A 24,060-nucleotide genomic window follows, 5' to 3' on the forward strand; every position below is an offset into this window, starting at 1 on the left:
TTTTAAAGAAAGAGAGCTGAAATGCATGAGGAGCAGAGAGAGAATCCCACACAGGCTCTGTGCTGACAGCACAGAGCCTGAAGTGGGGCTTGAGTTCACCTGTGTACTCTGTACTTTAAAAATCCATAAGTAACTTTGTCTTTAAGGAATAAAAATACATAATACCCTGATTATTTTACATTATTCAGAATGTTTTTCTAGTAGTTCACATGTATAACTTAATTATAGGTAAGAATGTTTTTTTTTTTTTTTAATGTTGGCATTTCAAAGATCTGGAACTCAGAATTACATAAATTATCAAAAAAACTCCTGGGGCCCTGGGTGGCTCAGTTAGTTGAACGTCTGGACTTAGGCTCAGGTCATGATCCTGGGTTTGTGAGTTCAAGCCTCATGTCGAGCCCTGTGCTGATAGCTCGGAGCCTGGAGCCTGCTTTGGATTGTTTTTCCCTCTCTCCCTGCCTCTCCCCTGCTCATGCTCTCTCTCAAAAATAAACATTGGAAAAAAAAAAAAGCTCCAGCATACATTAACGTGAGCAAACCAGAACTGCTTCCAAAGTGAAGACAGGACGATGGTTTCTCCAAGCAGGCCACAGTGGTCACTAGCTCCGTCAGTTCTTACCTCTTAAATAACTTGTCATCCCTTCCCATCTCCACCGAATGCGACTCCCATCGCCCTCATTCCCTGGACAACTGCACCACCTCCTGCCTGTCACCAGGCCCCAGCGCACACCCTGAGGGCCATCAGCAGATGCCTGCCGTGCAGGAGGACACAGGAAGGACGACGCATGGCCCAGACATCCTGGCTCGGTGTGCTTTTCTCCCAGCCTGTCCCTCCCACCGCCTGTCTGGCTGTGGCCCCGGACCGCACGTAGCCACCACGGTTCCCACAATGCACATCTGGAAGGCTTTGTTTGGCCAGAGCTCTTCCTTTAGAACTTGGCTCAAATGCTTGCGACCAAGAAGCCACCCCTGGTGCTTGCCAGGAGCCCGAGCCCTCCCTCCCCTCCCCCCCCACGTCACATCTTTGCCCCCCACACTTTCACATGGCTCCACTGCTCACTGGACTCCACTCCTAGGCTGCTCTTCTTCCTGTTTGTTTCCCAAGGGCTAGCACAGGGCCTGGACCATGCATGGTAAGTTTGTCAATCAATGCTCAATGGATGAATTCCAACGTGAAGGCCTCACCGTGGTCCACAGATCCCTTCTACACTGTACATCTTCACACAGCATTTAACTGTCTTTAAAAAAGAAGTATGGTTGGTCACAGTTGTCTGATGCCACGGAAACATTAGTTACCAAAGTTATGCGACCTCACTACAGGCATTGACTCCTTTGCCTGTTGGAAGTACTAAACATGCCTTTTTTATGGAAGGTTTCAGTTATTAATTGGGGCATGTGGGTGACTCAGTCGGTTAAGCACCTGACTTTGGCTCAGGTCATGAACTCAGGTTTGTGAGTTCGAGTCCCACATTGGGTGAGTTTGAACCCTGCTTCCAGTGAGCACTGCTTCTCTCTCTCTCTCTGCCCCTCGTGGGATTCTCTCTCTCCCTCCCTCACTTGCTCCCTCTCCCTCTCTCTCAAAAAAAAAAAAAAGAGTTCATCAGCATTCATTATTCTGACACTTGCAAAGTGAATGATAACTAAAAGCACCACTGGAACCCATACAAAGAAAGCATTTTCGTTAAGATATTTGGGGCTTCTAAATGTTATATGAGGGACAGCTGGGTGGCTCAGTGGGTTAAATCTGACTCTTGATTTCAACTAGGTCATGATCTCACAGTTAGTGGGATTGAGCCCTGCAGCCCTGCTTGGGATTCTCTCTCTGCCCCTTTCCCCACTCTCTAATATAAAAACATTTTTAAAAAATGTTACATGAAACCAAACATTAATGGCTGCTAAGATGAAACACTAGAAAAATGTCTTCTGGCTTACAAGACAGAAATAGGGGGCCTGACTGTAGTATCAGGGTGATGCTGGCCTCAGAATGAATTAGGAAGTGTTTCCTCCTGTTCAATTTTTGGGAAAATGTTTGAGAAGGATGGTATTAGCTATTCTTTATTATGTTGGGCAGGAGAAAACAGGATTTTTCATTGTATCCAATTCAGCATAATAACAACTGCATCAGTACTTTTGTCATAAAGCTTTACTGACACGGTAACAATACCGAAAGTTTTCTAAAACCGAGACTGTGTTGGCTAAAATGTCAGTGTTTTCGCTTATAATTTCAGTGTTAACTATGATTTTGGGGCAAGGTTCTTTTATCTTAAAAGACATTACGTAGCCTTAAAGTAATGGAGCAAGGCGGTTATTATCAAAGCTGCTGATACCATAAAAAGAGAGATAACTAGACATATGTCCCCCTGGATGGACTAGCCACCACCACCACCGATGAAACGCTCTAACAAAACAGGCAAGGAAACAAAACAATAATACCGAATCTGATCAAGGCCGAGAATACAGGAGAAAGGGGAATGCAGTAAAGGACACCACGGGATTGCATTCAGCAAAATTGAGCCTGGGGACACCCTCCAGGACAATAATCTGGTTCTTCCAGGTAAATTACAAGGAAAAAGATATGAAGAGACTCGTAGGTACAAACACTCATCATGAGGCTTGGTGACCAATTACAGTGTATGCAGCTGGTCTGGATCCAGATTCAAACTATACTGTAAAAATTTTAATAAGACAATCAGAACTTTGATGATTGAGGAATGATGATTGATGACATTGAGGAATTACTGTCAATTTTTAAAGATATGATAATTGGTATTGTGGTTGTATAAAAATGAAAGGTATTCTATTTAAAGATAAAATTTTTAGGGGCGCCTGGGTGGCTTAGTCGGCTGAGCGTCCGGCTTTGGCTCAGGTCATGATCTCGCGGTTCGTGACTTCGACCCCGCGTCGGGCTCTGTACTGGCAGCTCGGAGCCTGGAGCCTGCTTCGGATTCTGTGTCTCCCTCTTTCTCTGCCCCCCACCCTCCCCGCTCATGCTCACTCGCGCGCATGTGCTCTCTGTCAAAAATAAACATTAAAAAAATTAGAAAATAAATAAAATGTATTATATTTAAGGCATTTATACGTGAAATGACACGAAGTCTGGGATTAACACTGAAATGATGGAGTGGCTGGGGGCAAGGTGAAAAAGACTGGTAAATGACCTGGTAATTGTGAAAGCTGGGGGTGAGAGGATCAGGTCATTAGATATCTGACTCTTTCCACTTTTGTATATGTTTGAATTTTTCCCTAAGAAAAAGCTGAACATCAAAAACAGGAGAAGGCATTACAGACAGGTCACACCAGGACAGCATACCTTGGTATTCCTGGATCCTGAGTTTTGTGACATGCACTTGTAAGGTTTGTTTCCCCTGGTAAAAGGAATTGTATGCTTTTCAAAATGCCTTAAAGTCCTTTCCAAACGCTGTGAATATTGCTTTAAAATGTACGAGGGCCTTTAATAAAACAGCATTTGATATCTTTGTCCTTCCAAGTGATTTCTTTTCCACGACAACAGAATGGAAAAGCTCCATTTCCAAAAGCTGTGTGTCATTCTTCTGAAAATAATTTTTGAGTTAGGTATTCGGAGTAACTTGGAATAATAAAGGTGCAAACGATTACCATACAGTATGCTTCTCTGAGAGGAGCCAGACACAGACATTTTTGAATGAAATTGCAAAACCTTGCACTTCCTGGATCAGAACACGCCACTGCAGCTTATGAGGAAGTAGGCATGTTTCAAAACACCCGAAGGCTCGCACACTGAAACACGGGGCACGTTTGTTAAGAGTGCCCATCCCATGTAATCCAGAGACTGCGCCCAGGCACCATTCACAGCTGAACAGAGGCCGCCAGGGGTGCTGACAGCTGGGGCAGGGCTGTGGCTGGGGCAGGGCTGCCTCACACACCCCGTGAGAAGCAGGGAGATGCCTCAGCGTGCACTACTGAAAGGACCACACAATAACTGGAAGATAAAAATCACAGTAGCCCAGAATCACTGCACCCAAGTGCGCGTGGACCACCCACAGTGCCCGGGGGCGTTTCCAGGTGGAAGCCGGCAGCCCCCAGGAGTCCAGCCCACACTCTGGCCCTCACCTCCCCGGCTCCTTCCCACTGCAACCATGCAGCCTCACGGAGGTCCGGACGCCACCTGCCCCCTCCTTTCCCACCCTCCGGTACCGTCTGTCCATGGCCATGCCTGGATTCCATGGTCTGGAACACCACAGCCCCACCCCTGCAAACACCTGGAACTCTCTGCTCCTCCTCCAGCCCCACCACCTGGTAACCCTCCAACACTTAATTACTTCTTGCCTGAGCTGCGCAGCGGCATGTTGCTGGACAAACGACCGTACCTCCTGGCTTTGTCTGAGATCATGACCCCAAATTGTAAACAGGCATCGGCATACTGCGACTACCTTTCTGGAGCACAGGCACCTTCTCACTCCTCAAAATGCCTGTGTCACAGATTCTCTTTCTTGAGACTTGCTCACTCTGCCCCCATCGGCTAATGATCTCACTTCCCTGGCCGACAGAGTGGATGTCCTCAGTTGGGCACTCCCTGTGTGTCCCTTTTCCTGGCCCTGCCACCGAATCTGCCAGGTGTGCTCTTCTGGCCTTCCAGGCCACTGTCCTTTTCTCTATCCTGCCCCTCCTTTGTGATATAGTCTGTCCTGAGACAAAACTGACAACACGCACCCCTTTCTCGATTCTCTGCCATCCTGGAATCATGGCCTCGTTCTCAGAGTGTACCAAGTACGTGCCCTCCTCTGCTCCTGTGTCTGGGAATCTCTCCCCTTGAACCCTGCATGATGGGCTCCTCGCCATTCAGGTCTCAGCTTCGACATTGCCTCCTCGGGGGTGCGGATATGGTCACGTGCTGCCCAGATCCCACTCAGGACCCAGAGACTGGTACTGGGCTGCAGGGGGGTGCTGCCCTTGGTCATCCAGGCTCTTCAGGAAATCGCCCTGGCTAAAGCCCTCGCGCCCTAGATGTTCTCGCAGTCTTGCTTCTCCCCTGCCCGATGCCGCGCCCTCTCTCACAGGGGCGCACCCTCGGGATCCCTCATAAGTGCCTGCATGCAAACCTGGGACATCCATCTGAGCTGTCACTCCTTCCCCTCTATCCCTTCACCTTGCTGTGATTGTCTGCATGGCCTCCATCACCGCCCACTTCCTCTCAGTAGAATGTAGGTTCCAGCAGAGCCAGGAATTGGTGTCGCTCATCTCTGTACCTCGAGAGCCCACACCAGGGACCGGGGCTCGGCAGACACAGCTGCCCAAGGAATGAGGGGGCTCTGGGCACCCATGGCCCCTCTGGTCTTTCTTATAGGGTTGTTTAGGATTCTAGAGAACGTACATGAAGCAGTGTTTCCCCAGCACATGGTGCACACTAAACACCTTCTGAAGGCACTGAGATATAGTTACCATTCTTAACCTGAAGTCTCCCTTCAGGGAACAGTATGAAAATTGAAGGAAATGCAGAAAAAGGTGAAGTGACTGGCGGACTGGAGCCAGGACCAAAGGTGAGGAGAGAGTAAAACCTGATACCATCTGATAAACTGCATTTACAGATAAAATACAAACAGAAGAGGGACCGAGTTTAGGAAGCTGAGCAGCAGTGTGACAGAGAAGGGAACGCAGAAGAGACGGACACACGGCCTGCCCCCAGCCCACCCCACGGTTGCAACCTTCGTCCCTGTGGGAACGACAGCCCACACCCCCCACTGCCATTCAGGAGTTGGGTCACAGCGGGTCACGCTGAAGTTCCACTCACAGGAGAGGTGCTTTCTGGTTTGGACACCGGTGCTTTAAAGGTAGAAATACTTTTGGAAATGTCTGCTCTCTTATCTGCAGCCGCTTCCAGGGACAGACATTGCAAGTAATCTGGCGGGGGGATGACCACGCTGCTTTTCTCGGATAAGTTCACGGTGCTGATGCTTCTCACTGGCGCTGGGCTAACAACCAACAGGCAGAGAATGTGCATTACATAAGATCCCACCATCTGAACCCCGAACATCCTGAACATCCTATGGCCAGAACTGCAACAGATTAACAACCACACAGGGTGTGGGGAGGAGAGGACACATAACAGACCTCTATGTAAAAAGTACTGTCATGTCTTCACCGGTTTATAAATGTGCACTCAAAAGAAAACTAGCTTAATTCAGGGCTGGCTCTTGATTAATTTAAGGAGATCGATAAGAAAATGAAGACTAAAAAGTGTTGAGCACTTCAGATTAAAACAAAACAAAAAGAACCTCAGCATTTTGACATCGTAAACACGATACCTAGTTTCATTCCTTGGCCCAGTGGCTGTTGAGCTACACGGCCAGGGATGAGGATACAGAGACGACACTGATCAGGACTTGGGGGCATCAACTGTGGTGCTCAAAGGTGCACCGGGACAGCTAGATGGGATGCAGGGCTTCCCTGAGGCGGGAACCACTGAGGATGTGCCAGTTTAGGGTAAAGATGAGGGTAGTCTGGAGGGGTCACTTCTGAGGACCCCACGGGGCAGCCGACTACAACTGTGCAACAGACATGCAAGTTTCACAGCCAGGTGTGGGAAAGACCTTCCTGGGTTTTAGCCTTGGCTCCACCTTTCTGTGCCTCGGTTTCCTCAATTTTAAAGCGGCGACCTACCTCATAAGGCTGTTCTGAGAATTAAATGAGCTAGTCAGTGTAAGGCATGTTGGCGCTTCCTAAGTGGCAATGACCATGATGGTCGCCTTGGATTTAGTAACCAGTTGGGGGGGGGGGTGTGGTGGGTGGTTCCAGAGGGCTGACGGGGTGAGGAGCAGAGTCTGGGGACATGCCCTCACAGCAGAAGCCACAAGGGAAACAGCCGCGGGTAACAATCCCCCTTTCGTACTCTCCTACACCATCGGAGGTTTCCCTGTGGGGCTGGCTCCATATGCAGATGGAATTCTGATATGGCCGAGAACATGCGGTCAAAGGTGAGTTTGTGGTCACTGGGAAATGGGAGCCACAGTCAGGTCCTACCTTGGTGTGGGCACACTCATGGCCTCCTTTGCATCTTCTTCCAGCAACTTCGTGTAAGATGCCGGGAACCAACCCCTCCTACAGGTGAGTGAGGAAAAAAACCTGATCGTGGGGTCAGCAGCAGAGAAATGGACAATAAACACACGACGGGGGGACTTGGGGCAGCTCCAGAGCAGACCAATTCCTTTTCACCATGTTACATGATGTCTATCTTATACACAGCATTTATTTTATTTGGATTCTCTTTTTGGCTTTTTTTCCACATTTATTTAATAGGTAAATAATCTACACAGAAACCAACTTAACCACCTTACAGTAAAGCCTATGCACCTGCTTGTTGAAATGAGGGCACTAGCCTTTAAACTATTTGTGGGCTAAATCTTAACAAAATCTAATGTGCATATTATCCTTGAGAAATCCAAAGTCACATTAAAAAAAAGGAAGAGAAAGAGTATTTAAAGTACTTTCTGAGGCGACTTCATATGATCTATTCAAGAATCAAACTCATCTGCAGATGCACAGACATACAGAAAATGGCCCGGAACAGAGTATAACTCCGATGAACTAAACTACAACCGTAACTAAACTAGGAACTTAACTTTGGTAAAAATACTACAGTGACCACAAGGACTCTGCTGCTCAACGGAGATATAGCGGTTCCCTGAAGCAGCGGGCGGTCCTGACTCCCGCGCGGGCAGCATCTACCCCAAGACTTACGCTTTAGTGGTGTCATGCTCCCCATAAAGCCAGCCGTCTTTCTCCTCGGGGACGAGCAGCGTGAGGACATCTCCCTGGGCGAAGCTGAGCAAGCTCTGGTTCGCGCCTGCGGTGTGTGGGAAGATGGTTTTCACCTTCTGCTTCTTCATCATGTTCAGTCCGGTTGCGACAGAAACCGATCGCTGTAAACTGGGATCATCTGAAGAATCTGTTAAAACTGAGCACGGCAGCGACTGCTTTTCAAAGAGCGATAACATGGCAAGTTCACAACAGCAAACCCCAGAAAGCCACCCACTCCTGTCTGCCAGCGATCCTTCCACTTCAGCTCCACGCGCCGTATCTCCGAGCCTTAGTCTTCGCCTGGACCCACGGACGGATGGGCGGGGAACAGCGAGGAGCAGAAGCAGAACCGCGGCCTGAGGCCCCTCACCAAGGACGACCCTTGAGGCTAAACGCTCTTCCCCACGCAGAGAGGACACACAGAGGCCAAGCCTCACCCGTGCTCTGAGGTAATCAGAGGCCAGCTGATGCATCACCAGAGGGTCTGATGCCTTCCTCGCCCTCCTCTCCCAACATGAATCCCAAGGCAGGGCGGGATCTACTCAAACCCCACTGCCCACGCTCTGGGTTGCAAGGAACAAGAGGAGACTGGAAATGCAGCTGTTCTCGCCGTGTTCACTTACTGAACCCTCCCTAATCAATGTCGTCCACGCTTTTGATGCTTCGCAGCTTCTGAGGGAAGGACTAGTTATCATCCACAGTGACTCAATGGCATCACAGCTAGCACGTGGCCTAGCTGGGCACCAGATGTGGGTGGCCTGACCCCACAGCCCGGACTTTGTACATTTCTGTCTCCCTTGGAGCGTGGGCTGATACTTCCCACTCCAAAGAAACAAAATAGCCATTCTGAAAATCTCCTCTCCCGTTTCACCCAGGACAGGGCTGCAAACGCTGCAGTCTGTGGCTCTCTCTAGCCCATGGCTTGAAGGCCATGACTTTCATGAGTGAGCCTGTGAGACACCTATCACAGAGAGAGGGGTCTCTGGTGTCAAAAACTCTGCACAGAGCAGAGCCTAACCAAAGCTGCCTGAAATGTCTGCAAACAGTAACTGGTCCTGATTTATTGAAACAGCATCAACAGAAATTTAAGCAGTGAGAACTTAAGTGTTCAGAAAGCATGAAGTTCTGTTAGAGATGATGAAAAACGCTGATTATAATTCAAACCAAGCCTACTGGTAAGATTAATAACCATAATTTTGTTATGGGAACTTTAATAATTTGTTTTATTGAAAAAAGAAATTTTATTACAATTGCCACTTAAATGGCACTCAGTGTGGAGGCTCTTTGTACGTTATATTTTAAAATGTAATACCTTTCTTTAAAAAAAAAATTTTTTTTAATGTTAATTTTTGAGAGAGAGAGAGAGAGAGAGAGAGGCAGAGCACGAGCGGGGGAGGGACAGGGTGAGAGAGGGAGACACAGAATCCGAAGCAGGCTCTAGGCTCTGAGCTGTCAGCACAGAGCCTGATGTGGAGCTCAAACCCACGAACTGAGAGATCAAGACATGAGCCGAACAGGAGTCAGATGCCCAACCGACTGAGCCACCCAGATGCCCCTAAAATGTAACACCTTTCAATAGCACAATTACTCTATATAAACATGAATCAGTACATGGAATTAGTATGTGTTAAAGTGTCACTTATAAAATGTCTTATGGTTTTATAATAAACCCGTACCTTTATTTATTTTGAAGTGTAAGTTCCAATAAGGCAATGCTGAATTCTACTTCATGGTAACATTTATCCAAAATATTAAAAAAAATTTAAAAAGTTATTTAAAAAGGGGCACCTGGGTGGCTCAGTCAGTTGAGCGTCCGACTTCGGCTCAGGTTATGATCTCACAGTTTGTGAGTTCGAGCCGTGCGTCAGGCTCTGTGCAGACAGCTCAGAGCCTAGAGCCTGCTTCAGATCCTGTGTCTCCCTCTCTCTCTGCCCCTTCCCCGCTCATGCTCTATCTCTCAAAAATGAATAAATGTTAAAAAAAATTAAAAAAAAAAGGTATTTAAAAAGAAATCAAAATAAATATCTTACCTGTTGAATTCTTTATCCTTTCTGAATTCTGTGCAACTGCTGTTGGGTTATTAAACATATCAATCAAAGGACTGGTATATGCTCTGGCTGAAGGAGCTGGGGGCACCTTTGGTGAATATTTAGAAAGGGTGTCATAATCTTTCCCAACCTGTGAAAAATTCCTTATTAGTTTAATATTAGTGTAACACAGCAATGGACTTACAGAGATTTCCAGGGCTGTTGGAACATGTTTTAAATTCCACTTTCTTCCCCAAATTCTCTTAGTTGGGTGGTAATGCCCTATTCTGAATTATTTCAAGATTATCACATTCTTTTCTTCATTTTGTCTTTTTTTTTTTTAAGGCAATTACTCCCCATTTCCCACATCCCCTGGCAACCACTAATCTACTTTCTGTCTCTATGGATTTTAGGGTCCTCTCTAGGTCTATAGGATTTGTCTTCTTGGCTACAGAATTCTACACTTGAAATAATTTTTCCAAAGAATTTTGAGTGCATTGCTCCTTTAATTTCTAACATCTTGTTTTGGTAACAAGAAATCTGGTACCATTAGTGTTCTCTTTTCTTTGTGAGTAATTTACTTTCCCCCCTCCCGGAAATTCTTAGAATTTTCTCTTTGCCTCTTTCTGCAACTTGACCACGATCTATTGAGGTTTGTTTTTTTCCTCTTGTCCAGGCTCACTCATTCAGTGTTAAAGAGCAGGCAGGGTCTACTGCAGTAACTTCTGCAGGGACCATAGTCAGGGCAACAGAGGGGGAGAAGTGGATGGCCTTGAATATACCTGGAAGGTGGAAACAACAGGGCATGCCTGTGGGTTGGCTGTGACTGGGGAGGGGGAGGGGGAGGGGGAGAGGGAGGGAGGGCGGAGTCCACATTTGTGCCTGAGCTACTGAAAGGATGGAGCTGCCATTTCCTGGATGGAAAAGACTGGAGAAGCATGTTTAGAGTGAGAAAATCAATCGTGTGGTTTTGGACAAGCTGAATTTGAGATCCCTATTAGACATCTGGTGATTCTAAGAAGGCAACTGGGTATCTCCAACCTGTCTAACATTAAGTTTACATCCTCTCTTTTGTTTGGCATTTTGGGAGAGCTCTTTGGCTTAATTTTCTAAGCAGTTCCATTCTGCTAACAAGCCCGTCTACTGGTGTGGGGTTTTCTTGTTTTTTTTGTGGAGGGAGGAAGGGGAGGGAGAAATTTAAAAACCTATTTTAGAAGAATTTCAAGCAAGTACAAAAGTAGGAAGAAGAGCACAATAAATCTTTATGTACCCAACACCCAGCTTCAACAGTTACAAATTCATGGCCACTACTGTTTCATATACGCCACACCCATCTTCCCCCATGCCTGGATTATGCTGAAGCAAATCCCAGACATTTCAATTATAAATCATAATCCAATTTTTACTTTCCAAAATCTCTAGTTGATTTTTCCCTGGGGATGTAATATCTTTTCATCTCTTTCTTAAGATTTCTCCTCCACTATTTCCTCTGTTGCCTCCAATATTGGCCATTCTGGTTTTTGTTTCTTTTGGTGTATCTTTTTATGGTATTGGTTTTCCTTACTTGCTCAGTGATTCCTGGTTATCTGTCCATCTTGGTATCTTACAGCATTCTCTATTCTTTTCACTCTTTATGGTAGTATGGATTTTGCCTGTTCTCCTTATCACAGGCTACCTACAGTGGGGTAGAGGACAGGGAAGATACTTCCAGGAGCATGTATGACCTCTGCAGTGAAAACATGGTGCTTTGGCCAGTAGACCAAATCCCTGTTGCCTACTGTTCATTCAGCGCAAGTGGGACATTCAGCGCAAGTGAGACAGTGGGGAAGAAACCGACCAACTTAGAGGATGCGAATCATACAGGAATGTAATGTCCCGGGTTCTCCACCGCTTCTTGCAAACCATTGACTCTGAGCTTACTGCTCCGCCCTCTGCTGCAGTCTTGCCCTGCACATGCTCAGAGCTAAGGTTTCCTTCTCTTTTGATTCTCCACACACTGATCTTGCCTTTCTTTTAGACTCCTTTAGGGTTGTTGGCCCACTGACAGCAGCTTCTCTTACTCCCCACGCAGTTATGGATTTATTCTGTAGGTTGCTGACTGGTCTTTAGCATCTCTGCTATCATTTCAGAGGTTAGGGTGGACTCATGTATCCAAACTACCCACTGGAAACAAATCTCCACACGTCTGCACAAAGTACTAAAACCCGGGTTCAAAGAACAGCAAACTACAATGCTTGACTGCATTACCTTAAATACTGGGGTGGCCATATTTTTTTTTCCAGTACCAGATTATGTTGTGATGAATGGCACCAGAGTTTTGCTAATTATTCTCTAAGACACCTACACTTCCTTCACTACGAGTAAACATACAAATTTTGAATCATTACAATTAAAAACAGTAACAATAACATTTCCAAAACAAAGATAACAGTGGTATCCACAGCACTACACACTGCTAACCATTGCACAGCCAGTGTCAAATCTAAAGGCAAGGGGATACAAGTGAGAAAAGGCAGGCCCTAGAATAAAGGAAGCCCTGTGATTCCCACTAACAAAAGCCTTGGTCCTCCGTGCAAATTTGGCCCAAATCGTATTAGTAAATGTGAAATCTTGGGGAGAAAACCAGTTCCTACCATGTTGCTTCTCTCGATCATTGGTGAAGGCTGAGGTGTTCCGGACACTGGGGTAGAGACTGGGGTCTTAATTTCTTCTATCATATTCATGATTTTCTCAGGTACTTTGGTAGCATCCCCACAGGTCTCCTGCCACCTAGGCAGTTTGGAATTGAGTAATTCTGCAGACTATAAATCCAAAAGAAACACAACTAAACACAAACATGTATTGCTCAAAGAGCTGAGAAAAGTTACATCAACTATCAGTGATAATGTTTTACTGACTTACTACCACAAGTCTGAGACATTGTGTTAAATCCAGTGAACATTTAACCATCTCTGAGCATCTGCCCTGGGTTACTGGCTGAGAAAGATTAGGCTCCTTTTCTACAGGAGCTTCTCCATTCCCACAGCATGAATGCAGAGTTTAAGACTACTACAAGAATTGTAAATGATGAAGAACAAGCTCAAACACCAAAAGGGAGGCTTGAGCAATCTTATTAAGCCCTACTGTTTCCCCAGTGGCCTCAGAAATGCCAATCAGTGCTTTCTTCCTCTTACTCCTGAGAGAGGGCAAAGCCCTCACCCCAACCCTTCTACGCCCTCAGACTGTAACCCTGACACACCAACTGCTTGGGCCTGCTTTATCCAAGGAGCCCCTGAAAGGACTGGGACACCGCAGCCAGGAAAAGGGAAGGCACAAGAGCAGTTTTCAGAAAGGTGATGTGACTTCCAATCGAGAAAAGAAGTAGACTTAGTTTATGCTACGAAGCATAGCTGGGATCCAAAGTTAACCATAAGAAAGAGTCTGCCACCAACTAGAGCTCTCTGGAAACAGGCCAGGTTGCCTTGTGTCACAGTGAGTATCCCTTCAGTGGCAAGGCTTTGCTGTAGGAAGAGAGCTTCACGGTCACTTGGCCTATTGACCCTGGCCCAGCAGGGCACCCTCACCATGGAAAATGACTCTGCCAAAACTAGTACAGATGCACTGTTGACAAACGTGATCATCTAATACTGCAATTCTTTCTTGTAACAATGTTAGACCTTAGGAATTTAGATTTGGTAGATGAGTAGTCCTTAAAGTTGCAAACACTTTATAAAATATGTAACATTTGCATGATGCATACAGATAGGGCCAAGTTGTTTCCCCCGAAAAAGAGGACACTGCCTTATATGCAAGTGCTTACAAAGCTTCTACCATGGAGCAATCTCTAAATTACATTACAAATAACAATGAATATTTGACTTCACTCAATGCTAATTTTGGATGCTTACAAAGGCCCAATAAAATTTATAATTTAAAAAGACGGGAAAGGGAAATAACACATATTTTGTAATGCTTTCTGGGGGCATAACCTCAAAACTATGTGTGCTGGAAGCAGGGCCATAAAGCCAGTTATTCAGTTGATGAGATCACGAGGAAACACCTTGAGGAGGATAAAAAAGTAACCACAACAACTGTCTCGATGCTGGGACAGAACTTCCAGGGACACTTCTGTACATGGACTCCCAAGGTGAATATCACAAACCACCCAGGTGGGCTGGACTTGGGGCCCACTGGGACCCATCCCACAGCTCTGGTGAGGACACTGATGCTGAGGATGCATCAGAGAGAGTCTGAGAAAAGCAGACTCATAGGTGAGAAAAGAAAAAGTGCTGTTTCTCAATTATTAAGCATTTTATGAAATATTTTAAATATGGATATATTACTTAAATATTATAAGCAACATTTGACCATTTCATCCACGTTTCTGAAAGTTTACATATTCAAGTTGGCCAAAACTATTTCTTTGGAGTCTTCTCATTGGCAAAATAGGTCCATCACTTTACACTGAGGCACATATGGAAGGTAAGTAATTTCTAGGGCATTTGAATATGAAATTATTAATAATGCAACACAACTTGCCATCTGAACCCACCTGTAAATGATAATAATGTAAGTGATTTGCAAAGCTACAGTGTTTGTCAACCAGAAAGCAGAAGCGCCTTTTCTCTTCAAGCAGAGCTTCTTTGCACCCATCTGCAATAAATTTCTGGATGTCGCTCTGGCGAGAAGTAACGGTTTCTACATACTAGGAAAATAAATAATAATTATACAAGTATGACATGAGGAATCAGAGCTGAACAGCCAGACGTTTATCTTCCATCATCTTTACACTTGGTTTATTTTGATAATGGAATAAATACTAAATGCAGATAAACATTAGATAAAATAACAAAGTTGTAGCCTGATCTGAGCAGGTATTATCATTCTCATTAAGATCCCTGACTCATGTGCAGAAGAACGTTGCCAAAGGCCTTCCACTCTGTGCTGGGCAATTTACACAAAATATTACTTTATGTTTCAGGGACAGGATTGTGTTCTGTTGGAAAATCAACGGCTTTAGAACCAGAAACTTCGGATTCAAACCACAGTTCTAAGTATCAACCATGTGACTTAGCCTAAGCCTCATTTTCTTCATCTGTAAAATGGGGATAGTAATGCTAACCACCCTGAATCGGGAAAAAATGCCCATGTTCTTAGGAGGCTACTAATTATCCTCGACTCTGGAAAACTGTGGCCTTAAGCTCATACCAACTCAAAAATGCTCATAAGCTTCAACAGCAGCAGAGCAGTGAGCAGATGAAAGTATACGCTGAGTGAGGTAAGTAAGCTTCCCTGTAAACTGCACAAATCAACAACAAAGTAAAGAAAAAAGTGCTGAAAAGTTCACCTCAATTTCTTTGTGTTCATATTTGAGCGCATTTCGTCCTCCTTGACTTTTCCTTCTGATCTTCTTCAACTCTGCTTGAGATTTCTCCAAAGAATCTAATTTATTCCTGTGTTCTGTTTGGTATCTTTTAAGAGTTGCCTGTAAGTGAAATGTTGTGCTTGTTTTAGTGTAGCACCATATAAACTGTTGGGCAGTTACTGCTGCCAATATTTCCACTGGACGTGGCCCTGCACACCCGTTGCCTCCCTTCCACTTCAACGTGTGACTTTGTCCTCAAGTTCCCCGTTCACAGAAGGGGCCACTGACCACAAGGGCAGCTCCTATAGGATAACAATGTCTCTTATTTCTTGTTTTCTCCAATGTTTTAGAACACTGAGTGGTAAGTACTTTGGGGAATAAAAAACAATTTAATGTTCCTGACTGTTTTATGACTTACAGTTTTAAGAAACAAAATTAACAATTGCAATCACAACCAATTATTTTGGGTGCTGTGTAGCGAAGTGTTTGGGGAGCCTAATAGAACTAGGTCAGAATTCTGGCATCATCCTTCATTTCCTGTGTGATCTCAGCAATTATTTAATTTCTCTAAAACCCATGTTCTCCCTTTAATCTGTACAGTGAGGATAAGAAGAGTATCTACATAAAGAGTTTCTATAGGGATACACATCAGATAATGTATGGAAAATGCTTGCCATTACATCTACCTCAGCAGCTTTTCGAGGTCCCTCCAGAGTGCACACAGGGGCAGCAGGGAGATTTCAGGTAACCTACACTGCTTACTGCCACATGGGGTCTTGATGAGAAAGGGGCTTTGGGTGGCAAAGAAAGTAGCTACTCTACAGCAGGTAAGGGAGGTGGAAAGAGCCCTGTGTGTGGAGGGTCAGGCAGACGGAGAAAACTGCTGGAATCATCAGTACCGGGTGACAGGCAAGGGACACCATGCAGGAGCAGTCTGTGATGACTGGGAGAACACCAAGCACGTCTCACGTCCTCAAGTGCTGGTTTGTGAAAGCAACAGCTGCACTAATACAGATGCAGATGCCATCCCCATGTGTGTGTACTTTGAAAACAATGCTTTCTAGAAGCAAGATTCCTTGCAATATTTTCCTCTATGCTTTTTAATAAAGATCGCAGGTGTTAATGCAAATGGAGCCCTGGAAGGCACCTTGTCTATTTCATGCATCTGTGTATATACTCAATACTAATCTCTATCCGTATTTGCTGCTGCTGGATAGACAGTGAGAGAAAGTTCTCCTAGGGCTTAGAGACCAGGCAAGCGTAGCCTCCTGGGAAAGCCAGGCCCCCGTGCCCCACACCTACCTCCACCCACGGAGGTGGAGCAAAACCGTGTACTCACATTCATGTATTTTACATCAAGTTCTGTCTTCTTCTCCAGCTCATGTATAATCTCTTTATGGAATTTTTTGAACTTTTAACAAAAGAAAATGAAAAATTCACATCAGCTTTGAGTCTTTAAGCAAAACAAATTTTTAATGTAAAATAAATATATTTTATAAGTATCAAAAGTTTACATACGTTTTCATCAAGATTCTCATTGAGTTTCTTGTGGGTACTTGAAATCTCTATGAGAACTTGGCCTGTGAATAAAACCAGATGTTGGGGGGAGGGGGGAGAGTCACTGGGTGGATTTTGTAAAGATATTAAAGTAAGTAAAGTAATGGAATGAAGCACAGTCTATCACTGCCCTCAATGCCTGGAAGCATCAGGCCCTGTGGCCTGTCACAAACACTGACTTCACACCCATGGCAGGGTGGGTTCCAGAGGGACACAGCCCCTAGCAAACTCACTCCACAACATTGTTCACCCAAAGAATGCCAACTTTTGTCTTCAAATTCACATCATGCTTTCTATATTTATTCCCTCCCTAAGTGGAATCTTATTTATCTGATTTAATTTTTTTTTTTTGAATTTTTTTTTCAACGTTTATTTATTTTTGGGACAGAGAGAGACAGAGCATGAACGGGGGAGGGGCAGAGAGAGAGGGAGACACAGAATCGGAAACAGGCTCCAGGCTCCGAGCCATCAGCCCAGAGCCTGACGCGGGGCTCGAACTCACGGACCGCGAGATCGTGACCTGGCTGAAGTTGGACGCTTAACCGACTGCGCCCCCAGGCGCCCCCTGATTTAATTTTTAAATTCACTTACAAAAGATTATCATGGTCATTATAGTAACTACCTATAGGAACAAATGACTTATTTTTATCTAATCCCCAGAGTAATCTGATTATCTGTCAGGCATAAAAGATAAAGGTTATTTTTTCTCTCATTCTTGTGTCCTTTCGGAAAATATTAACGCCATGGGAAAATGCAGCAGGGACAGTGCTCTGCCTCGTATCTCCCGGGACTACACCAAGTCTCTGACACAAGTACAGTCACAGGACAGAAGAGAATGTTCCAGGACTAAGGAGCCTTACTCCAAAGGCAGTAGGATGATCATTTGATTTGCAAAGCACATCTCTGGCAGTTTGAGGCAGTGTGATAGACATGTTGACCGTGAGGTACCTACTGGGACATACGTGTTCAGGAAGCAGTTGAATTTCTTCAACTCTGATAAAGGTGAACAAGAGCCTCTCTCTCCCTGCTCATTTATCTATAGGAACCAAATGGGTCTGATACCTAAGACCTGGCAGATATGGAATCATCTGGAATAACCACCAGACCATATTAAATAAAAACAAAATGTGCTGGGTAGGTCCCCTACAGTTCAGTGGATATAGATAGAAAGGAATTCCTTGGGTGAACTGAAAGGCTGTAGATGAAGGAGAATTTAAATGAAGACTGTGGTGGGTATGGGAAAAGAGAAAGAATACCAACTAGACTATGACTTCAGCTGTCACCTTTACACAAATGACACTACAGTGCCCTGTTGTCGAAACAGTTTAAGACATCTGACTCTCAAACAGTCTAGGTTTCCCCCAATTCAACCCTTTTCTGGGGGCACCTGGGTGACTCATTCAGTGCAGCATCTGATTCTTGATACTGGCTCAGGTCATGATCTCATGGTTCATGAGATTGAGCCCAGCATCCAGCTTTGCACTGACAGCATGGAACCTGCTTGGGATTCTCTATCTCTGCCCCTCCCCCAATTGTGCACGCTTTCATGCACATTTATTTATTTATTCTCTAAATAATCATTAAAAAAAATTAAGAAAAAAAAAAAGAAAAAAGAAATTCAATCCCTTCCTGAACACGTTTGTCCACCTGGATGTCCCAGGAGGTACGTCGTGGTCAACATGTCTAAAAGTGAGTTCACCCCATATTCTCTAGCCCCAGCTCTTGGCTGCCAGCTAGCCAGTCACAAGGGGTCGACAATTCACCCATGTGTCACACTCAATGACAAAGATGCAGTCCCTTGTGCATGTGGTGTCATCACTTGGGCCAACCTCTAGGGTGAAATCATGCCCCTTACTCATCTTGCTTCCTTGGGCAACAAATGTGCTGGCCCTTCCCTGCCGTGGAGAGAAGATATGTGGAAATAACAGTGAAATCTATGTGCACTCAATCATCTGTCCCAGGCCAAGTGGGGAAGAGTCACTGTAATCTGCCACCCAGCAACACATTCAAACCCACCAGTTGGACTAGGAGTGTCCCCCTGCCCATCATTTCTCTTTACTCCCAGTTTGTTCTCTTCTGGATCTTCTTCCTCACAGGTGCCAGAGATCCCTCAAAACCAGATGTAACATGTCATTCCCCTGGCCCCCACCCATGGTATCCCAGATAAACCACCTCCTCAGCATGAAGGCCACTGTGGACAATGCTGCTTAAGATAACCATGGCAGGTGGTGGGGACAGAGAATTTCCTGTAAGGACAGAACCTTACAAAGTTACAGATAGGTAACTCGTAAGCCCCTAAGCAGCCTGTGATTCTAGGAACCTCTAACAGAACAGCCTGCTGGATGAACCAAAGGGAGGGGGCAGACACACAGCCAGCCGCATCCCCACCACACCAAGTTATCAAGATACCTACTCTCCATCCTTAATGACATTGACTTTATTTCTCCCATAATTACGTTCTCCTAAAGCTCAACATGAAATAATTCAGAGTTACCACAAAGGAAGCCTTCACATGCCCAAGAATATAATTATATTAAATGTCATTTTATCATTTAGTGATTTCAGACACTGAAATAGTCTGAGTTACTTTCACATCCATTTTAAAATCGTAAATAACTCTTGGCTACAGATGAAAAACAGTAACAAAAAAAAAACCCTACTTCAATTATTTGAAAATTAAGCACTCTATTCTTGGCAAGTCAGATCTACTTTTTTTAAAAAGTCTAAAAATAATTGTGCTTAAATCACTCAGTGTGATTCAAGCTAGAATCAAAGCACTCACAATTTTTTTTTCATATGGTCATGAACTTTATCTCTACAACCATATATAATGTGGATCTCTGAGAAGCATGTTGCCAAAACAAAAGCTTGTGCTAGTGTGGCACTCTTGTGAAAGCCAGCACTGCTGAACCTGGTGCTTGGTCTCGAGGCCCCTCCCAACTCGTGGTTTTCTCCCTGTAGGCAGCTGGGTGGAAAGGCTCACTGAAACAGCCCATTCACTCTGTGGCCAGGAGCAGAACACCCGACCTTATCCTGGTTATTCCTGTCCCTTACAGTTCGTGGAATTTAAATGCTGACTTTATAGCAGCAGCCACGGAGTCCTCGGTCAAAGAAGGATTAGAAAACATCTTTACTGTGATTATGGGAGCTGCCAAAAGTGTATCTTGAAACAGAAAATGAAAAGTCTTTATGTTCAATCTACAGAAGTTTATTCTTAAATATAGCAAGTGTTCCTTTATGTCTGAAACGTTGCATTGCACACGTTTATTTACTCTTAGCCCTGTAACCTAATTTTTCATAAATTACATTTGAGAAGAAAAAAATTGTTTTGAAAAGGAGGGTGGAGCAGAGCCCAGATTCTAATGGAGCAGAACTAAACACACACCCAAACAGGAACCGATGTGCTGGTCCCAGAAATCACAGACCATATGTACTGATCAACCATTTCCTTTTTCCCTTTTAGGTTCTGAGTACACATTCTGGGAAGAAACACCCAAGTACAGTAATATGACTCAGTCTGAGTAAATTATATTCTTAAATAGCATTACTAAAGGATTCACATATATACGTATTTCAAAATCATGAATTTGACATAACTAAAAGTTGATGTCCACTATCAGTTTTAGGAACTTTGAATAAACATGTCCAATAATTTGGACAATACTATATAAAGATACGAATTTAAACTGAATGGATTTAAAAAGTTAAATAACTAAAATTAAAGAGTATTACTTGTATGAACACATAAAAGTTTTCATTTGAAATACAGATTAGTTGTTGGACTGTTAATATATTTTCAACTAGATAATTCATTTTTTTAAAGTTTGAGAGCAAAAGACAGTGTGAGTCGGGGGAGGGGCAGAGAGAGAAGGAGAGAATCCCAAGCAGGCTCTGTGCTATCAGTGCAGAGCCTGATGTGGGGCTTGATCTCATGAACTGTGAGGTAATGACCTGCGAGGAAATCAACAGAAGCTCAACTCACTGAGCCACCAGGCACCCTGACAACTAGATAATTCTTCATCAATTCACAGTATAAATTTAGAGAAACCAGATGGAGACTATTAACAGACGTGAGTAGCACAGAACAGGTGCTCAACGTGTAGGCACACAGACTTTTTCATTTATAATTGATCATGGATAATCAGAACACAGTATTTCCAGAAAGCACAGAGCAATGATGGAGTGAGTCACACACGATTTCCTCCCTGTTACTTCAAGTGGAATCAAACAATAAAATGAGACAGTAGAAGCCAACCTACTGTGGACCTAAAGTTACATTCCATGAATTATGGTAAACCTGACCAAAAACGTCACTGGAAAAAGGATATACTTTTTCTGACAATTTTTAAAATATCAAACGTGATGAGAAATATAATGGAAGTAAAAGCAAACTACACGCAGATGGCTATGTTAAATACACAAGTATGTATCCCACAGATTAGAGTCACCAGCACGGAATTAGTACAGAGGCAGATTAGTAACCATGAACACGTGACTCAACTTGAAAGCTTTACCAGCATCTAAGAATAGCCCTCAGGGCTGCCCACCCACAGTCCCTGGATGCAACTGGAGGTGCTCCTTTCTGGTGAGTGTCAATACTGTACCAGTAAACAACGGTGCATGTAGGGATAAAGCCAAATAAGTGATAGGGTAAGCATTTCATCCAACACTCCTCCAGAAATCTAGCTTCTGACCTGGCCAACTATAGTACCACAGTTCTAATTAATGTCTTCATGGAGACCATAATTATTCTACCACTGATCACGACTTAGTCCATCCTATGAAAACAAATTGGACAAACAGAAATCGTACGTTAGAAGTATATAGTGTTCCAAAGTTCTTTCATAGTCTGAGAGAAAAGTAAACTGCCAGGCAGCATCTGACTTTGTTAAGAAGAGATGCCACTAGGGTAGCCACTAAAAGAATAAAGTGCGTATAACGACCAAACAAGAGGGGAAAAAACAATCAGCCAAAAAGAGGACAAGAGAAGAAATGAACATAGGACAGACAGCAGAAAGTAATTACACTTAATGTAAATAGACTATATAATCCAATTAGAAGACAAAGACTGTTAGGATTAAACAAAACAAAACAAAACACCCAATTATATTTTCCTTAAAAGAGATACACTTTAGATATAGGGATACAGAGAGTAAAAGGATGGAATAAGATATATAGCAAACACTAAACAAAAGAAAGCTGATGTAGGTACATTAAAACCAAACAAGATGTAGTAAGTGGTCAAAGAGGGTGAGAAGCATTATTAGAATTAGACATAAAACAAGATTTCATAATGGGAAAAGGTTCATATGGAATATGGAAAATTTTTTTATTCATAGGCAGCTATTAACATGGTCTCAACATATTTAAACTAAAACTGAATTATAAGAAGAAATAGATAAATCAATAATAATTGTAGGAGACTTCAATATGCTTCTCTTGGTAAATGGGTAGAATGAGTAGGCAAATAAAGCAGTACAAATGTAGATAACCTGAATAAGATGATAAATACAGGTGATCTAGTGAACATATATAGAAGACTATATCTGATAACTTCATTTTTAAAGCAAAGAGTATATTAAAAAGAGATCAAAAGAAAACCTCACTCTATTTCAAAGGGCTGAAATCACAATGAGTATGCCCTTTAACCACATCAAAATTAAACCAGAAACCATTAAAAGAAAGGTAACCAGAAAATGTCCCTATACTGGAAATGAAGAAACAGACTTCTAAATAACCTACAGATCAAAGAAGAAACCACAATGGAAATTAAAATTATTTTGAAATAAAATGATAAATATAGGATATAAGAACATGTAAGATGCAACTAAAAATTGTGGTTAGAGGAAATTTATAGCCTTCAAATGCATATGTTAGAGGAGTGTGAAAAACACTAAACACTCATTTCAAGAATTTAGCGGAATATAATCCAATAAAAATAAATTAACTACTGATAAACATAACAACACAGATATATTTCAGAAATATATTAAATGAAAGAAGCCAGACTAAAAAAGCTATATACTGTATGATTCTATTTATAAAACATTCTGGAAAAGGCAAAACCGACAGTATGTGATAAACAAATCTGCTTACTCTGTGATCCAGCAATTCTACTCCTAGATATATTCCCAAGAGAAATGAGTGCATTTGTTTACCAACAGAAGCACAAGAATGTCCATAGCAGCTTTATTCACATATCCAAGGCCAGAAACAACTCAAACATCTATCAACACTGGAATGGATAAATTATAGAATGGATAAACTCACACAATGGAGCAGGAAGACCCGAAATCTGTATATAGATTCCTCTCAAATCCTTGGCTAACACCTAAACTGCACATGCACAGGGTGAGACTCTAAGAAAAACCAGCAGTTAGAAGGATGTAGAGTTTGGCAGAGATTCTCAGTAGGACACACACTGAGTTGTCAGGGGGAATACAAAGTTGGGAATTCAAGTCCCACCAAGTGAGAAAGGCTTCATAAATACCACAGGCTGCCCAGTGACATCAAGAAGGGACATACCTTAGGAATAAACACTGTCACAGGACAAGGGCAAAACCAAAATAGATCCACCAGAAAAAAATCTACCAGTAAGCCTCCACGAATCAAGGTGATCTACTAGTAATGTAACTGTCTACTGGAATAAAACTTCATAATCTTAAGAGGAAGATAACAAAATAGAGTCTCTACAACATTTTTTTAGTTTAGTTATTTATTTTGAGAGACAGAAAGCAAGCTCACTAGTGGGGTAAGGGCAGAGAGAGAGGGAGAGAGAATTGCAAGCAGGCTCTGTGCTGTCAGTGCAGGCTCAAACGAGGCTCAAACCCACGAACCATGAGATTGTGACCTAAGCTGAGATCAAGAGTAGGACGCTTAACCGAATGAGCCACTCAGGTGCCCTGAGTCTCTATAACATTTTATCACAATGTTCAGGACAGGAAAAAAAATTGGTAGGGTGAATGACAAACTTACAAACTCTGAAATCATTTTAGTAGGATCATTTTCTTTTGGTATTCCAAAATGTATAATTATAATACTTCAGTTTATGTATAACTTCACTATTATAAATAAACTTATATTATAAATCGATACAAAATTTTTTTCCTTTTGTGACTGGTTTACTTAGTACAATGTCCTCAAAGTTCATCTATGCTATAGGATATGTCAGAATTTCCTCTCTCTCTTTTTTAATGTTTATTTATTTTGAGAGACAGAGCATGAATGGGGAAGGGGCAGAGAGCGAGGGAGACACAGAATCTGAAGCAGGCTCCAGGCTCCAAGCTGTCCAAACAGAGCCCAAAGCAGGGGCTCCAACCCATTAACCATGAGATCATGACCCAAGCTGAAGTCAGATGG

At 43.4% G+C, this 24,060-nt stretch overlaps 1 protein-coding gene across 3 annotated transcripts in view; it reads right to left on the reverse strand.

Moving 5' to 3' along the window:
• BAIAP2L1 (BAR/IMD domain containing adaptor protein 2 like 1) overlaps positions 1 to 24,060 on the reverse strand; it is a 93,049-nt gene that overhangs the window by 8,644 nt on the left and 60,345 nt on the right. The window contains exons 4-13 of one of the 3 annotated variants that reach the window (XM_045047717.1): positions 16,663 to 16,724; positions 16,484 to 16,555; positions 15,127 to 15,264; positions 14,332 to 14,484; positions 12,434 to 12,601; positions 9,804 to 9,909; positions 7,714 to 7,930; positions 6,997 to 7,074; positions 5,768 to 5,948; positions 3,311 to 3,365 (exon numbers count right to left, since the gene is read on the reverse strand). In XM_045047717.1, coding sequence (XP_044903652.1) covers positions 3,311 to 3,365; positions 5,768 to 5,948; positions 6,997 to 7,074; positions 7,714 to 7,930; positions 9,804 to 9,909; positions 12,434 to 12,601; positions 14,332 to 14,484; positions 15,127 to 15,264; positions 16,484 to 16,555; positions 16,663 to 16,724 — 1,230 coding nt within the window. Of the gene's footprint in view, positions 1 to 3,310; positions 3,366 to 5,767; positions 5,949 to 6,996; positions 7,075 to 7,713; positions 7,931 to 9,803; positions 9,952 to 12,433; positions 12,602 to 14,331; positions 14,485 to 15,126; positions 15,265 to 16,483; positions 16,556 to 16,662; positions 16,725 to 24,060 lie in introns of all 3 variants that reach the window. The other 2 variants (XM_045047716.1, XM_023246537.2) reach the window with 2 other exon arrangements.

Source organism: Felis catus, chromosome E3 (assembly GCF_018350175.1).
Source record: "Felis catus isolate Fca126 chromosome E3, F.catus_Fca126_mat1.0, whole genome shotgun sequence".
In the NCBI taxonomy this organism is placed as follows: domain Eukaryota; kingdom Metazoa; phylum Chordata; class Mammalia; order Carnivora; family Felidae; genus Felis; species Felis catus.